This window comes from Drosophila willistoni, assembly GCF_018902025.1.
Source record: "Drosophila willistoni isolate 14030-0811.24 chromosome XR unlocalized genomic scaffold, UCI_dwil_1.1 Seg144, whole genome shotgun sequence".
Lineage (NCBI taxonomy): Eukaryota > Metazoa > Arthropoda > Insecta > Diptera > Drosophilidae > Drosophila > Drosophila willistoni.
The window spans coordinates 5042877-5062419 of NW_025814057.1; the positions used below are offsets into that span (position 1 = coordinate 5042877).

General features: G+C 35.4%; 1 protein-coding gene across 1 annotated transcript; it reads left to right on the top strand.

Moving 5' to 3' along the window:
* Window positions 1–10281: 10281 nt before the first annotated feature.
* On the top strand, window positions 10282–19492 carry LOC6638527 (trithorax group protein osa; the record flags this gene model as incomplete). The annotated part of the gene is made up of 3 exons (XM_023180649.2): window positions 10282–10312; window positions 14213–14634; window positions 17335–19492. Coding segments are annotated over 3 exons (2544 nt in total), but the record flags the coding sequence as incomplete, so codon positions are not given.
* Window positions 19493–19543: the final 51 nt, after the last annotated feature.

Consider the following 19543-nt stretch of genomic DNA (forward strand, 5'->3'; position numbering starts at 1 on the left):
GCGCAGATTTATGCGCGCATTGTTCTCTCTCGATTATTCGTCGTCTTATTATATGTTTGTCTGCCACAAAATCCGGTTTTTGTCTTAGACTTTTGCATTATTGTAAGCGAGGGGGCAGGGGGGCCTCTACATCGATACTACTATTAACATTTAATTTGTGATTCCAAGTCGTTGTTGTTGTTGTTGTTGTTGTTGTTGTTGTCTATGATGCCAACAGCAGGCCCCCAGGCTGTTTGAATCTGCTTGGGGTCTGTTTTTTTATTTTTTATTTTGCGCTTTTTATATTTAGACATACATATATTACATATATATAGATTTTTTATTTTGCATTAATTGGCTAAAATTGGGTATATTCAAGTTATAATAGGCAACGAAATCTGAAATAGGTATAATACTTATTATATAGTTTGTCTTAATATCAACAAATGCAACATTTTTTTTTATAATTTTTAAATAGTTTTCTTGTGGATTGCAACTTATTTAATTTTAATATCTAATTTTCGTTTTATTTAAAACGAATTCTACTTTATACTTTAAATTAATTGGAATTTAATTGAATTTAATTTCATATACTTGAAATAGAAATTTTGGATAATTTCATAACCATATCTTGGTTACTTTTTCAATGAAACCTTTTAAAAAGCAATAGTTTCTATATAATTAAACCGTTTTCTACTGTTGTTTGACTTTTCAAACAGCAAATTTAGACATCTTTCAAAATGTTTTAGAATATTAGAATTAGAATGTATTAGAATAAGTAAGTTAGTTCCATTAGTTTTATTCCAAAGCAACGAAATGTCTGAAATCAGAGATAATCTTAAAATTTAAACCACAGATCCATAATATTTTGGAAAAGTGTCCTTTCGTTTTGGGGTGTGGCTTCTTCTTTTCGAGCTGTGTTTTAATATTATATTTTGAAGAAGAATAGTTTTCTAGTTTAACTACAAACCTAAGAGGGTTTTGGTTTTAGTGATTTATTATATATTTGAGAGACTAGAGATTTTTTGTTTCGTCTATTGATTATTTAAATTTTAAATATTACTAGAAAAACAATTTCAATACCGCCAGTCCCCATCTAGAGCTTTCACTTTATATACTTTGGATGTATGTGTATATAGCTTATGGCGATCTAGGATCTTAGGGAATACTTTGCTCCTCAAAGTATGCAATAGCCTTTATAACTTTCCTTATGCCTTTGAACTTTGCTTTGAGAACTACGTAAGTCTTAGGCACAGAACATAAGTTTCAAAAAGTAAATTGCTTGAACTGCATATTGCCTACTTTAGGGAGCAAAGCTCTCCCCTTTTACAGCCCCAAAAACCACCATTACGATAGGTCCTACAAATTCGACAATTCTCATCATATCATTAGGTCGATTCAAGACTCTGAAAGTTCCCAAATATGAACACTTAGTACTCGAGGTTCTACTTCTTGCATGGTATATAAAAGTCGTTGCGACGACTTACTCACTTCATTTGTTTTAAAGTTTATTTAGTTTTCTTTATTTATTGCACTTATTGTTGTTGTTGTTGTTTTTGTCGCTTCTATTAAGAAATTTTCAGCGGTGCTTGTCGGCGTTTTTATTTCTATGTATTTTGTTTTTGTTGTTGTTGCTTTTTTTTTATTTTTTTTTGCCAATCTTCCTGTTTGCTTGGTTCATTTTTTTGTGTGCACTTTACTACCTTTAAATGCCAAGGTAGTGAGCTTGGCGCTCTGGGACTTGGTTAACTTGGTTACCAGTTAGTTGGGTAACATAAAAAAAAACAACAACAACAAAAAATAAGGGGGGAAAAAAACGAAGAAGAATACCATTTCGTTTGTCTATCGCTGTAGAATCGGTAGCTTTGTAACATATGGGCCCATAAATTGTGCTAAATGAAATCATTTGGCAGTTCTATTGAAATGTCAGCGGACGCCAACTGTTTTGCCCCTGGCCCCCATCCAACCATCCATCCATCCATCTATCCATCCATCCATCTCCATCTTCTTCTCCTTCAGCCATCATTTTCATGTGCGGGTGCGTGCTTAATTGTTTGTATTTAACCGAAACCTTTGTTTGTATCCACCAAAAATTGTTCACATCGTTAACAATAATATGTTTATTTGTCTTTTTGTTTTACTCGTTATGCTTTTTTTTTTTGTTTTTGTCTTTCTCTCTTTGGTTTTCTTGTAAAAGACCTTGGCACTCAAATGCTGGAATTTGCATACATTTAAAAAAAAAAAAAAACAAAAAGGAAAAAAAATTTAAGAAGATTACAGAAATTTGTAGTAATGATTCGATTGTGTATGATGTGGATTTCGAAACTTTCCTAAATATACATAAATTTGACTAATAAATCTATAATTAGCAAACATGTAAAATTGCATACACATTAATTTGTGATTTCAGATGAGTTTTTTGTTGCAATAAAAAGTTGATTGAAATAAAAAATATATAAAAATCTATATCATTAAAAACCATATAAGTATGTACATTATTCTTCTACGTCGGTAATTTATGTTTAAAGGAATAATAGAATTAATATTAAGTCCATTCATCCTTAGTTTTCAGCGCACGTTAAGTCAACAAACTTTTGTGGCATCTTATGAATCTGTGGAGTACCATTCAGGTCCTTTGATCTTTAAGCACAAACCTTGCCAGCAATCCTTTCGAAGTTTTTCTCCGCCAATCCGAAATTTGGATTCATTTAGTTGGCAGTTAAGACGATTTTTTGAGATTCTTTTTCTGTGGATCTTAATGTTAAAAAGGCATTTCTTCTACGGCATAATGTTATTAAGGACATTTGAAAAGGGCATCCTTAAAACAAAATGTTTATTCCTTTCCTGCTTAAGGGTTACTTCATCCCATCATAATGAATTTTTCCCATAAAACTGAAGCACCTGTTGATAGTCAAAATCCAATCTCCTTTTTACATTTCAAGCCCGATATACTTAGTTACTTAATACCTTTGAGTTTTGCAATGAAGAGTATAAATATTTATATTAAAAGCCCTAAACCTGCTGAATGTTATGTAATGAAAAACAAATAACAATCGTTTTGTTTTTGTTTGAAGAAGGACAAACAATTCCTGAACAATTAGTAAATTTATGTCTTTACCATTCCCAATTACTAGTTTGTTGTTTTTTGTTTAGTTTTATTCATGTCTTTGGCTTGAAGACTTAAAAATTGTGATGTTTCGATTGAGTATTTACAATATATTTTTAATTGAATATTATCTGTTACTAATTTCTGGTCATATTCATTTTAGTCAGTATTATGCAATATACTTATAGAGGAAAACCTTTTTAATTAATTATCATTAGTTTTAGTCAATAAAATCTTCTTCTAAAGCCATTGACCTTTGTTTATCGCTTAATGAAAACAGTTACTAGCTTAATCTTAAAAATCATCTAATTCAGTTTTAAAGCATCTTTTTCACATTAAATTATTTACTTTTATTCATTCATTATTTGCTTTATTGCTCTTTGATAGTACAATGTTCTTAAAGCTATATGTGATAGGAAGATTTTACAGAGTTATAGCGATTGCTTTTCAGCTGAGAAATTTTTATATACATAGTTATACAGTTCGATGGGTGATAATATAATATGGCAAGGAAAAATGAGCGAAAACCTTTAATATATGGCTTAAATACGAACTTAGGCTAGGTGACTGGGACTAAGGTGACTAAACTAAGATTTATTTACTTTGTGTTCGCTTTTACATTGACCTTTGATTCAATTTTCTTTTCAAGCTACACAAATGCCAAGTATTGTACATAGGAAAATTATATCTACGTATTCAAGTAGATCGAATAGATATATTGAATATTGAGTAGCTGTCATATGAATGAAAAGATGTTCTTAATGTGTTGGCCTTTTAACTTTATGAATCAAATTTCGATTTCATTTGCCATGTCGGAATATCTAAACGAATAGCCTAAACTTTCCTATTTCTAGTTCTTTTTAATCTTCATTTTATAACCAATTAAAAAAAAAACGTCGTTCTGGAGCAAAGTTTTAAGTGCTTCCAGTAGTTAAGTATGCTAGAATAGTTAAGTGCTCCCCCCAGTCCACTTAGTATGTCAGCCAGTCAGTCAGTCAGTTAGTCAGTCAGTCAGTTAGTCAGTCTATGTGGACACAAATGAGATGCGAATAATTGCAGCACTTTGCATATAAACAAATGCGATTGCAACAAAATGTTTAAACCATTTATAAATCATAACTGTCAAAAGCAAACTGAAGCTTAACTAAATAGTTATTAATTTGATTTTCGCATTTATTTAAAGAGCATTCTAATTTTGTTTTGCATAAATTTTGTTGTGAGGCAAAAGCAAAATAAATGAAAATTATTTAATGTTTTAGTTTTTTTTGGTTTTTTTTTGGGGGAGAAGCAGTGAAGCGTTAACAACAATTTCATGATTTATGAGATGAAGGTGCCCCCTTGGCCACCTGCCCTGCTTAATAAGTTGTTTGTCCAATTTAAGGCTATGGGGGTTTGGTTTTTGGGTCTTTTCTGCAGGTGGAATCCGTGTCCGGGTTTGTTCAAGCGTGGCTCACACACACTCATATAGAGAGAGGATAGAAAGATAAACACACACACACATATGCCAAAATAATTTGCTAATGAGCATGGATAGCGAGCGTCCAGGTCCAGTCAACTGTAGACAATTTCCCATTGGGGGAATTACATGAACCATGGAACATTTTCTTCAGCTGACTTTTTGACTTGTATTGTTATATGATTTGCATTTTTCCTGGTTTTAATTTTGGAGAGCAACAGCAACAGCAACAACAACAGCAGCAACAAAAGCTGCAAGTGTTTTGTAAGTATAAATGGCAGGCTTTGGCGGCTAGGCAAACATTTAATGGCCAAATCAAACGCTCCATAATGTCGGTTTACCTCCTTCTCCTCCTCCTCCTCCTCTCACTCCTTGTGATCTTTGAAAGAAATGTGTGCAGAGAGTGTGTTAATTTGGTTAAAATACGAGTTGTTGTTGTTGTGTGTGTACAATGCTTATGAACATTATAATGCCCTAATGTCGAATGTTGAATTTAATGCTCTCCATTCACGATTATGAACTCCCCTTAACCGTCCCCGTCGCCTTCCCCATTGAGATGGATCTCAATATATGTATATGGCTGGAATGATGCTGTCGACCTTGTTAACAAATTTATTGACTAACTATATAAAACTAATATGCTAAAGCATCATCGATATGATTATGCAATTTGCATAGCATAAAAATGTCAGAGGGCAAGAGAAGAAAAGAAAAATCGATTGCGGAATTCTACGCACTAATAAGTTAAAGACTCTCTTTTCACATATTTTCCATTGCTTAACTCTTCTTTTTTTTCTTTTTTTTTTTTGGGAGCATTAATGAATGAAATCAGAAAAGCGTTGCAATCATCAAAAACCATCAGCAAATAATACCAATACATAAAAGTTACAGCTCAACCACACACACACAAACAATGAGCACACAAAGACACAAAGTTATGAATGAGAAGAGTGAAAAAATAATAATAAAAGAAATAACAACAACAGCAATAAAAACTAACAAGTCAACAAGATTTTCACACTACCCCCGAACTAACATGGCTAAGACGTTTTGGTGGCAAGGCAGTGAGGCATGTAAACTTAGTCTTAGTTGCCATCGTCATTTGACACACCCGGCTAGTTGTTGTTGTTGTTGTTGCTGCAGGCAACAACATTATTTACATGTCTGGGCGTGAGAAGAATACAAAAAACTGCAAAATCTGCTAATAAATAAATAGAAAAAAAAACACCATATACATATATATATATATATATATATATATAGGTGTATATGGTAATACAGAAGATCTGATTCATCTGCTACTGGGCTTTTGTTTCCCGTCAGTTTTTGCAGTTGCAGTGACTGTTGCAGCTGCCTTAATTAGATTATAACAAGCTGAGGCAGGCAAAAGAGTTCGAGTTCCATATAGTATGTATGCATATAGACAACGCCCTTGTCATATCAATGGGCCGATCTACATTGCGTGCCAAAATACATATATATGTATATTATGCAAGTCTCAATTGAACCGAGAAATCAAAACTAATGCGGAACTTAACATTATTATTCCCATAATCCTGTAACCCATCAGCTCACATTTGTATAGGGTTAGTAGTATTGGACAAAAAGACTCATTTTGTGATGAACTAGTGAGTGAATGAATTACTTTTCAATAAGTGAACGATAACAGCTCAACCACCAGACGCCTAAGAAGACTCCATGTTCTCGACCTGCCGCACGGAGTGGACTAACCAGCGACCTGCTCCAACCCCCCTATTTCCCACCCCCTATTTTCATGGACACTGCAATATTCAAATTCTTTTGATACTTTAATATTCAAATTTGTTCTATTTGGAAATTATGAAATTTTTTATGTACCTGTTTGCCACAGATTCTACTGATTATCCAGGGCTCTCCCCGCAATAAAAAAAAAATCCACTCAATCACTGAATGGACTCACTTACTCATTTGTTTAGTTAATTCATTTGATTAGTTGACTCACAGACTCATTTGTTCATTCTGTACTGAATTTATTCAGAGGTTCTTGATAAGTTCTTATATTCGCATCTTCGATTGTATATAAAGCTTAGCTTGCAACTACTAATCCATCCATATTACCAATTCAATTATTATAAAAACAAGAAATTGATTGATTGGAAAAGAAAAAATTAGATTTTTCACGATTTATTGTTATAAGGATTCAGTTCAAAAACTTATCTAGAGGTCAGAAGTGTGATAATTTGCTTTAGTGTAAGAAAAACTGAACAAAATTGTGAATGATTAAGTGAGTCAGTGAACAAAAGAGTCAATGAACAATTGAATCAGTGAACAAGATGAGTTCCATAAGGATCAATTTGATGCTCACTCACTCACTAACTGTTCAATTTTCTTCACTTTACTCATAAGTGACCCAACATTAATGGATAGTTGGCCATGGATTTCTTGTGGTCACACGCACACACACACACACACACACACACATACACAATTAAGTTCTTCCATTAGTATGTCTTAAATGGCCGACGTTGTGTGTGATTAAAACCGCAAAAAGAAACATGTGAAATATTCACACATTACATTTGATTACCCCCTCTAAAAGAATGGGCTTGTAATCTTACTACATACAAACAATACAATAACAATTTTTGTTGTTTTGTTGTTTTTTGATGAAAATCTTAACAAAAAGTTGCCACAAGCCAAGGCAATGAATGCTATTTCACTTAAGCCAACGACTACTATTGGCTTATACTACTTAACCATAGCCATAACCGATTTAATTCTAACATAAAAACCACAAAACTTTAATTAAACAATTAATTGCCAACAATGCTAAAAGCAAACATTAAAAACAACATAATGAAGAAAAGGATTTAAGTATTATCCAAAAGTGGGGTCTAATGGGATTAGAAATATCTTGATTTCCTTGATCATAAATAAGGCAAACTCCTTGTACTTGACGTCTTCAATAAATTCCTGGAAATGGCATAGAAATCATTCAAAAAGTTTGTTAGGATGTACAGGAAAAAGAGTATATCGTCAGGCTAATTATTATTGACAGAGTTTTGTTGTCTTTTTGGTATCCATAATGGGAATTAAATGAACTAACTTAACTCAAGTTGAACCGAGAAATGCCCAACAATGTATTTTCATATGAATTTCATCTTGTTAATCTAAGCGTTGTTTTCATGCTATTTTGGAAACAATAAGGATAAATTTGTCTAATATTCTATCAACTTTTTTGTGCTTCTATTGCCTTTAATTTTCCCCTTTTTAAATTCAGGAGATTTTGTTTAATTTGATAATCTGAATTTCATTTGATATTGAGCCGTTATATAAAGGACATCAAAGGAAATTCTAGAATGAGACACTTTTCCCTAGAAAGAAGTGTGCACAAGGAATAAGTTTAATATGAAAATCATTCATTTAACACTGCATGGATAATGAGCAAAGGCAGGGATGCTCTGTCTGGCATAAAACAGGATATATACACATATGAATAATAATAAATATGTAATTTATATTAATAAGTAGATTCTCAGTAAAAAACTGTTTGAAGTGGCCTTCTATGAAAAAGAAAACCATAATTATTTGTAAATGCATCTAGGAAAGAAAGCGTTTTTTTTTTAAATTAGGGAAATTTCATTCGTCAAAAATCATAGTTTACCTCTTAAACTGAAAGTCTTGGATATCCAAGAACAATTTCTCAATTTCTATCTTCTGTTTGTTTGTTGTTTCATTTTCCAATACAAACAAAATTATTATTTATCTTACAATTAAACCTATTAACTCTAAACTTATCAATTTATATGAGATTTGAGAGAATTTTGTTTAATTTTGTTGTCACTGGCAGCATTTTGTTATTTGGAGTGATATTTTCTTTACTCAATCCAAAAATGGTCAAGAGATTTTCAAGACATGCCCATTCAAAGGTGTTTTGCCTCTAGAAGAATATTTTGAAGAAATGTCCTGACTATTTTGACTATACAGTTTGACTTTAAAATTACTTGTGTTTTTAAAGAAATTTTGGAAATTTCGTCACACTGTGTTATAAATAGTTATAAACAAAATAACAAAAACGAAAATTTAAATTTAAAATTTAAGTTAAAAAGAAAAACCTAATCGAAGTTGATCTAGGACTCTGACTTTCCATTTCAAGATCTTTGAATTGTCAAAAATTTGTTTTCTCAAGTGATTAGATGTAAGATGGTCTGTACATACATATTTTCCATAATTGTGGCACATTGTAGGTACATACATATATCTAGTTGTAAGTAAGACAAATTAAATTTTACTACATAACCGTAATAACTCAGTTCAGTTGGAGTTCAGTTCATTTCAATGGCAATTTAATTGCCATTTGTTGTAGTTAAATTATACATTATTTAGTTTTATTATCCAGCTACCATTAATTTAACTTTGCCATGTCATATGTTGAGGTATTTTTAATGACAATTGTGGCAGACACACATACATACACACATCTAAACATATAGAGTGGGTTTACATGTCTGTCTGGGTCTGTGTCTGTGTCTGGGTCTGTTGTTGTTGGCGATCCAATTTTTGTGTCTTCGCATGTCCCCGACAATGGACATAGTATATCATTGTGCAACATGATGATTGTCCAACACATATGTATATATATTTTCATTAACAACAACAGCAGCAAACAGTAGGAAAAAACGTCAAAATGTAACCAAAGAGTTGCCAATTAAGACTTTGGTAAATGTTTTCGGTCAAGCAAGATATGTGCATATGAAAAGTCTAAAGTAAATGTTAAGGTTGACTGCCGGTCTATAACTCGATGAATTTAAGCACACATAAAATTTGGAGCATAAAACTGTCGCTAGAAGTAAAAGAAGCAGAAGAAACGAAGAAGTAGAAGGGATGGGGGGGGAGAGGAAAAAATGAAGCAAATGCAAATGCCAAAATGTGAACTGCATTTGCAGAGTCATCATCATCGTCTTCATCATCATCATCATCATCATCATTGCCATCGTCATTGATTTAAGTGGAGTTAACTGAAAACTGTTGCACTTCTGGTTGTTAGAAAACAACAACAACAACAACAACAACAGCAACAACAACAACAATAACGGCAGAAGATGAAAATTTAAAGAAGACAAAAAATACAATAATAATAAATAGCAGTAAAAGAAAAGAAGAAGATGTTGCCACTGTTGCTGCTGTTGCAGTTGCAGTTGTTGCTGTTGTTGCTGTTGCTGCTGATCGCATCATCTGCAGAGATGTTGCTGCTGTTGTTGTTGTTGTTGTTTTTTCTGATGCCGTTGTCTTGCATTTGGCTTTGGCATGCAATGCAACAAATTTCACAAGCAACACGCAGACAACTAAATGACAATGTGAACAAAATAACAACAACAACAACTATTGCTGCTGCTGTTGCCATTGCTCTTGTTGTTGTTGTTGCGCAAATTCTTTTTTTTTTCGGTTACAGCCGCAAATCTTCCATTTAATTACAAACTTATTTATTTGGTTAGTTTAAGCTCAACTGTCCTAATCAATTTGTTAAGGATGAGGAAATGGCTTGCAAAATCGGGTCCAACAGTCTTGCACGGATTTCCTCAGCGCCAAATTTCACAGCTACCGTGTTAACTTTGACACCACCAACGCAGACATTTTCCAAAAGCCTAACGGTTGCCGCCGCCACCGCCGACGCGGCGCAACGTTGACGTTGCAAGTTGGAATCGAAATCGAAATCGGAGTTGGGAGTCGCAGTTGCAGTTGGAGTTGGAGTCGGAGATGAAGGCGAAAACGAAGACTGACATTAGCATTAGGTAAGCGAGTTCAATTAAATTGCACGGCAATTGGCCAAATTGGCCACCGACTTGAGCTGCTGCTGCTGCTGCAGCATCAGAGCAGAGCCAAAAAGCTGTCGGGGCATGGCTGAGGTTAAGTGTAGCTGCCCACGCATGGGCTAAAAAAAAGTGATCCCCTCTCCCCTTCTCCATTACACATACAAACACACTTGTGAAGATCATCTTAGTGGGCACAGTGGTTAGAACAAACCAAGCAAGTGATAAATATTTGCATAAGTCTTATTTATCCTTTATTGAATTGCATTAGAAATTATTCGAAAATAAATTAAATAAATTAAATATTTTCTAGCTCTTTCTTAGCTTTTCATTGACTTTAATCTCATAATTTTAATAATTTTAATTGTTTTTCCTCAACATGTAAATATTAATTAACAAAAATTTAAAAAAAAAACTTTCGTTTTTTACATCGAAATGGAGAAGAGTTACATTTTTAGTTGGTAAAAAAATTAAGAAATGATTTCTAAGAATTTAAATCGCTAATAAACGATTTGAAAAAAAACTTTATCCCATATATAAAATTTATATTCGATATATTTGGCGTATGTCCCTGAAAATAAAGGATAATTTTGAGGTATTTTTTCCACTGTTTTAGCAAATTTTTAAAGGTAGTTCCATCTGGGATAATGGAAAGGATGGTGGATTAACGAAGTTTTTTACTAATTTTGTTCTGTACATTGTGGAATAAAGAATTCATTTTAAAATATAAATTAATTGTTTTTATAATTACAAAGAAACTTACAAAATTAAATGGAATAGAATAGAAAACTAATTGCCAGGACTTGTGGAAATAAACATAAAACTATTATTGAGTACGTCTTGTTCTTTTCAAGGGTTTCGAATGTTGTTGAAGAATTTACATTCAGTTTTTTTTTTCTAGCCACTGTGAAACGTGTGCGAAAGCCAATTTGAAATGTCAAACAAAAGACTTAAGCAGCGAACTTGTCTTTTTCTCTTAAAGAGAATAGCATCGGGGTTGAGATTGCGGTAGGGGATGGGGGATGGGTGATGGAGGGGTGGGGTGTGGTGGCATGCACATAGGTATATATTAAATATGCCATGCAAATGCAAATGAAAATCTAAAATGCTTGTTAAAAGTAATGCGCCCAATTTTGTGATCGCATGGCCAAAAAAAAAAAACACAAAAAAAACAAAAAAAAAACAACAAGAGTTGGCGAAAACAAAAACAAAAGTGCCCTTTAGCCTCGGCCAGCCCAAAAGAGCCCTCCCCCTCGCCAAAAAAAAACAGTCTTAAATCCCGAAAAACCATGGCCGGCAGCCGTCCAAAAAGTCAGAGTCAAGAGTTGGGGCGGGCAATTTAGTGTCACGTTAGCATTTTGGGGGGCGCTTCCAGGCGGCAGGCAAAATGCTTGGGCCTTACCATTAAGGCGAGTGCTTAACTAGCGGTTAGCCACCGACAACCAGATCAGAGCCGTCAACGTTAAATTAACCAAAAGTAGCCCCCCACAATCGTCCGAAAGAAGAAAAACAAAAAAAAAAAAAAATGGAGACGAGAGCCCCATAGAGGAGAGGAACAGACGTTTCTGTTGTTGTTGTTGTTGTTGTTGGTGGTGCTGCTGCCAACCTTTCTCTTTGGTGCTGCTGGCTCTGGCACGACGCAAAGGTCGGTTCGGATGTATCGGTCTCTCGGCTGGCGGTCTCGGTTTCGGTTTTCGATTTCGGTTTTATAAATACAAGTGTCGGCTGCACAATGCTAAAGATTCGTTAGTCGAACGTGCAACGGGCGCGATCTATTAAATATTTCCAACAAACCAACAAAACAACAACAAAAAATCCCACAAAAACACTGTGAAAATCCAACTCCTTAACCAGGCAAACGGTAGTCAATCTCACCAACTCATTCATCCATTCACCCATCTGTTTTTCCACTCCAATCCAACCTCATCCTCATTTCCAGGCACATAAAAAAAAAAAACCAAAAACAAAGTATAACAAATTTCGCGCGCTTTTAAGGATTAACCACAACGAGTTTTCGCGGAATTCGAATATTCAAATTTCTCGAGATTAAAGTTTCGTCATTCCATTTCAAGTGTGTCGAATCTTCCAATCTTTTCAATTATATAATCTTCATTTTGTAATAATCCGGGTTTTTGTGTTGTGCTTCTCATTTTTTTTTTCTGTTTTCTTCTGCTTTTTTTCTGTTGTTTTTTTTTTGTTGTTTTGTTTTGTTTGCAGCCGGCAATGTTTAATGCAGATGCAGTCATCGTAAAACGAATTGTTTGACAAGGAAATCCAAAAACAAAAAAAAATAAGAAAAAACAAAAAGAAAAGCCCGAAAACCAAAACCAAACCAAACTAAGCCAAGTGACTGTGAAAGTAACAAACACGGAACGATATAGATATTCAATTACAATTACTCCTAGTCCCGCATTACGTTTGTAGCTGCTGGAAGCTGCAGTTTCCCAGGTGTTGGTGTTGTTGTTCCTGCCAGTGAACAATTGCAAGTTGCAGTTGCAAGTTGCAAACACACACACACACACATCTACACACACACCACAATGAGAATTCGAATTTTGACCTTAACGCTTCTCCTTGGTAAGCATTATGTCATCATCATGACATTAAGTATTTAAAGGATTTAATTACTTGTTTTTTTTTTTTATTTGAATTGTATTATTTTGGAAGATTAGTTAGACTTGATATAAAAACTTGGAGAAAATACTTAAATTTTGTTACTCATCAAAAGTTCATTTGTAATCAAGTTCCTAAGGACTTACATTTCTTAAATATAATGAAATTATTTCACATTTTTCAACCATTAAATTTCAATTTGATAAGTCCAAAAAGTAAATCTAAAGAATATATAGAAAAGTATAAAAATTCAAATTATAAAGAAAACGTGTCCAAAATTTTGGAGCTATTGTGATCTCACAAAATACTTGGTTATATCTATTGATTTACTTGCTTACTTAATAGTTTTTTTTCTAAAATTAATTATATAGATTATTTTGTTATAACAAAGTTCGCTGTTTGTTGATTCAAAATCCTTTTAATGATACTTTTTGGTACTGCTTCATCATAGTGAAAAGGGATCCCATTAGGGATTGAAGTCGAGAACAATTTAGTATTATAGTTTGAGTGTGTCTATTTGGAGGTTTCACTGTAGATCTAAATACATATAATTGCACATTTTACATAATAAATACATAAAATTTTTAACAAAACAAAAGATTTATCAGTTTTTCTATAATACTTTATCTTTTTCGATGTTAATATGTTTACCATTATTTAAAACGTTGAATTTTGAAATGAAAAAACAATTTTCATTGAATTTACAACAAAAACTATCTTAAGCCTATCGAAAAGTAATTTGTATAACTTAAAAACAAATAAATAAATATTTATTTTAAAGTTAATGTAAAATCTAAGTAGTAAAATAAACTTGACTAGCTTAAAATATAAAGAAATTGACAAAATTACTAAATAGAAGGGTTGAAAAAGGTTTCCTTAAAATAATATTCATAATATTTTTAATAAGAAATAATTCATAATTTAGTTTAAAATATTTGTCTTAAAAGTAAGAAAAATGGCAAAGTTTAAAATTTTTGTTTTTTTGGTTTTTTTTTTTCAAATCTGAAGCAGAAATAAAAGTCGTAGACTTGACATTTATGGATTTTAAACAAGTCCGAGTAGAAATTAAAGTTTTATACTTTATAAATAAAAGTAAAAACAAAGACTAAGCCAAGCAACATTAATTCTTGACCATAAAAAAACCAAACTCAAATGAAGTTAATTCATTTGACTAAATAAGAAAGTGGATAAATAGTAAACTTAATGATAACTTTAAATTTGCTTTTTGATTTCAAGATTTGATTATTTTTAATTGTATTCTGTTAACAGGCTTCTTGGGTGTCCAAGCTTTGGATGCCGCTGCAGTGGCCAATGGTGAGGGTAAATCAAAGAGCAGCAGCAGCTCGAGTGATGATAATGCTGATAGCAAAATTGCAGCCTCAACTGCAGCATTGGAAACGGAAACGCCCAAAGATAAACGACAAGTGGGCGGCAAAGAGACGCCCATTTATCCCAATCATCGTAGCATCGACGCATCCTCAAATCAAGCCGCCAATGCGGCGGCCCATGGCGATGATCCCGAGGATGGGCAGGAGACGATTTATGGCGGCAAGCCGAATCAATTTATCATACGCCCCATAGCACCGCATCAGCATCAGCAACATGAATCGCATCAGGAGCCGCAATTGAGAAATTTCGGAGCAACCAATACCCGTCCACATGCAGCCCAATTGCTGGAGCAGAGCCAAGAGGTGAGATATATTTGTGTGTGTTGGTGTTGCTTGATTGAGACATTGAATGAATGATGTTTATTTTGATTGAACATTGTTGTCCCTTTGTTTGTTTGTTTGTTTTTGCAAATTTTGCGGGCGTTTCGTCAAAAACATAAAATTTGAATGGCCCGCCGGCCATCAGACGAAGAGCTCGTGACTGCCAATTGCCTGCATTTACACGATTCTTTGCCTCCGACAACAACAACAGCAACAACAAAATAGAAATAATCAAAAAATAAAAACAAAAGAAGAAAAATAGACAAAGCTCTGCCCCAATCCCAGACAAATTGTCAAATTTTCCCTTTCGCTGATCTAAGCTGAACCTTGACCAATATTTGCCTTCTTTTTTTTTTTACTGTTTGTTTATGTTTTTGGAACAAATTGCAAACGACAAAGCAACAAAAGCAATTACAATTAACCAAAGATAATGTTTTACCTTACAAAATAATAGTGAAAAATGTATAAAAATATATACATTTATATATATATGTATGTACATATATAAAGAGATTGCTATGCGAAATGAAAAGCACTGACAAATAAATATAATAAATGCAATGGGCAAAAGTAAGTCACGACACAGACACGGCGACAACAGGCAACAACAACAACAACAATTGGTAACATCAAATGCATAATTGCAAAATTATTGTTGTTATTACGCGGCAGCGGCAGCAACACCCGCTCTTCGGGGCAAACCAACCACATCAACAACTAAACAAACCGCCATCCATTCATCCATCCATCCATCCATCTACAATTTGCACCATCCGCCATTGGCAACTTTGTCTACCACCTAAAAAAAAAAAATAAAATAAAACAAAAAAGAAGACAAGAAACAATGGCGGGTTTCTTTGAGTTGTCGTGGGAAGAAAGTTGACATAATGTTATAATCACCCTACTTTTAGACGACCTGTCTACCTGAACTCCATAGATATATATGTATATATATAATTTGTCTGTCTGTTTGTCTAATGGCGCCTTGACTTGCCTGGGTTTTTAGTTGTTATAATAATGTGAATCGCATACGATGAAGACAATCCGACAGTGTACAACATAATTTAGAAATACTTTTAGTTAGTGACTTGCCAGAAGCATTAAGAATTCAATTGAGAGATTCTTATTATTGACGGATACAGCGGGGAGAGTCTGCGGGGTCTGGACACCTCCCAAAATGTCAATGTTTCGTAAAATTGTTCAAAATTCTTTCATCTCCTTATAACCCCAAAACGGAAGTCTTTGAAAAGGTCGTGAAATTTTGATGACTCCTCACTTCAGTGAGCCGAAAATCTGGAGTTTTTAATTGAAACTATTTTCTAAATATATCCATGATTCTTATGCATTTTCCATATAGTCTCCACCAAAAAATGATTATCACTTAGAAGAGATTCTCTTTTCTTACTCACAATATCAGAGTTTTTACTTCATAGAGAGATATAATGAAATAAAATTGAAAATTATAGAAAATTCTTTAACAAAATGTCATACATTTGATCGTTCCATATATATACTCGATATTACAGAATATGGCATACATTTGACTTAGATCGTATCTTTATGTATATATATATATATATATGTATATACGATAAACCCTTCAATTGTAAATGATAAAGACATAATTAAAATGGCATACAATTGATTTACAAGCGATCAAAGATATAGTTTAAAACACGATTTATTGAGAAAATATCGAATAGTGTATCTAAATATTTTACACAGCCTCAAATTAAGAAGTAATCTTTAATATATATCAAAATTTCATTAAAATCTGTGACTTTCATAACTGAACGTTTCCTTCTTAAATTGGATTATTAAATTTCATATTAAAACAATGAAATTCTATTAACTTTTCATAATAGGAATCAAGCATGAGTAAAACTAAGCTTGTTAATTTAACAAAAAACACAATATTTATAACTCTTTCCGTTTTTTTAAATGATAATTTGTTAAAAAATTGTCCGAAAATCCCAAACAACTAATGAATAAGTCATATGTTTTAGCTTCTCTCAAAAATGAGCAACAAATTTAAGGATAATAGGATTGAACAACAACAAGGTTTAAAATTATTAATGTTAGAACTTAACAAAAGAGAATCAAAAGGAATTTGAAAATATATAAAAATAATATCGAGATTCAATATAAAATAAGTTATTACAATTTGGCCAAATCGAAAACAACTCAAATATTTTTCTTAAAAAAAACCTTTTTTTTTTACCCTTGTAAAGAAGATTTGCACTTTCCGACAAATAGTGAAATTCAGTTTATTTAGAGCATTGATCACTTTTTGCTTAAATTATGAGTAAATTTGTTGGCTAGTGTAAGGTTTTGTGAATTATGTTGGCCGTCGATTGCAATGAGCCAAAGACCCAGGTGAATCTAAAGTCAGGTTACCGCAGCAACAAAGTTGCCTCAAGTGTTATATAAACTTTAGTTTAGATGCCACGCCATTCTCACAGCAATGGCAACTGTGAAGCACCCACAAGCACCACCATAACCACCTGCCATGCCATGCCAAAGCCAAGCCAAGCCAAAGCCATGGCATATACCATGTGGTTGAGCTCTATTTTAAACAGCCGCTGACATTGGCCATTGAGTTGGTGTGCTACCCACAATAGAAAATTGTAATTGTAATCGCTCTAAACTCCACCCATTCACTTCTTACTGTGATGATTTCAGGTGCAGCACTATGTCTATCTGCAAGACATTATGCGGCATCACCAGCCCAAGGCCCTTGTGGCTGCAGGTCAAGGCAAAGGTGCGACCAATGGACCCAAAAAAACCGTCACCCCGGTGGCAGAGGAAGAGCAAGAACAGGAGGCGGAGCAACGTTATGCCGTATCGATACAGCCGCAACCACGTCCGCGTCCGTATCCGGGAGTTGGCCCCTATCAATTGCCATTGCCGTTGCCGGCTCCGCAGCATCATCAGAGTCAAGGACACCAACAACAACAGCAACAGGGCTCAACTCAACAACAACAACAACCTTATCAGGTGATACCCGAAGAACAGTTCTTAAAGTTGCTAGAAGAAGAGCTGCAGGTTCGTGCCTATCATGAGCAATTGAGGCAGCAACAGCAACAACAACATCATCATCATCCTCAACAGGGACATCCTCAGGCCCAGGCACTTGTCCAGCAACAGCAGCAGCCATCCCCCAAATCTCTGCCCATACATAGTACGGCGGCCACACACAAAGTTATTCAACAGGCCGAACCAATTTTGGGATTAGGTGGCTATCGTGAACGTCTGGTGGCCGAGCAAGAACTGGTGTCGCCTGCCTATAGCCGTGGTGGGCCCAAGTATCTGCCTCTGTCCCAGGTGCAGCAGCAGCAACAGCAACAACACCAACAACAGGTGGACGAGGAGCAGGAGCCACAGCCACCGCCACGGAGTCATCTGCATCAGGCACAGCAGCAACAACAACTAATATCTGCTCTACCTCCACAGATTGCCTACTATCAGCCACAGATCAGTTACAAGACACTGCCCAATCATCCATTGGCCAAATCCTCATTGGAAAGTGAAATTGAGAAACTATTGGCAGCCAATAAACCCGGTCACGGTCTTGCCTATGTGGACAGCAGCAATGAACCGACTTTGGTCAATCATCAGCATCAGCATCAGCATGGCATCCGCTCTGGTCCCCCGCCGGCACCGTTGCCGCCACCACAGCATCCAGCACCGCCAACATCCCATCCAGCATTGCGTCAACCGAAGGCATATTTGGCCAGTACACCCAACTCCCTGCTGGATGCCAACAATCAACCATTTATACCATCGCTCTTCAAATTCAGTAACTATCAACAGCCCACTCCCATTTATCCCAGTCCCAGTCAGGCGCCACCTAGCCAATTGGAGCAAAAGAGGCTTGGACCTGTTGTCTATCCCACCCAGCCGGCAAATCAACCGCAGCCGTCACAATACTATTACCAGGAGGCGGTGCCCACGCCCACAGCAGCCCCCAAGCCAAGTCCCAAGCAATATCATCGCTCCAAGCACTATAAATTGGCCGCACCACAGAAGGCATTGTTCTATGCCGACTATGCTGATCGCAGTCAAGGATCACCGACGAATTTCTATCCCAGTCCGCCTGATCCCATCAAGCATAGCCAAAGGACTGTCACCGTAACGCCCACTTCACTGCCGTCACCCATTTCCGATTATCCATCGCCATCGCCCTCACAGTCCAGCATCTACGTGTCGCAGGGCACGGGCATAGCTGGGCCGTCACGTCCTGTCCCACCCACAGCAACATCGGTGCACAAGCTACGCACCTTGGACGAAGTAAAACAATTGAATTTGCCACCGCCCAATGGCAAACCCCTCACTCAGGCCGAATTCCAGGCTCTCGTCGATGCTGGCTATCCGGTTAAGGCTGTTCCAGTGCCCGTTCCCGTGCCGTATGAGCAATATGTCAAGGACCATCCCGAATATCGCAATCATCCGCCAGTAGACTATGCCCATTTGATGCGTCTGGCCACACGGCAATTGTCCGCCCATCAGCATCAACATGCCCGCTCATTGGCCGCCCCCTCAGAGCCGTCGGTGAAGATTGTCTCCACACCATCGGCAGCTGAACTCCAACAGCAACAGACGGCCACTGGCATTGGCGGCGGCAGTGTCACCTATTTGCAGCCCATTGAGGGACATCCCCATGCCCTCCAGAAGCGGCGGCCACGCGACGAACAGGACACTGCGGTCGCTGGCAGCGAGCCCAAGGCAGCGGCTCCCCCAGCAGCAGCAGAGCAAACGAAAGCGAAAGCTTAGTACTTAGCAAGTATCGATGCATCTGGTTTTTAGTTAAAATGTCCTTGTCTAGTTTGTAAGTATTGTAAAAATGTTTCAGCACGTTGCGCAAGTTAAATTATAAAACAAAAAATAAATA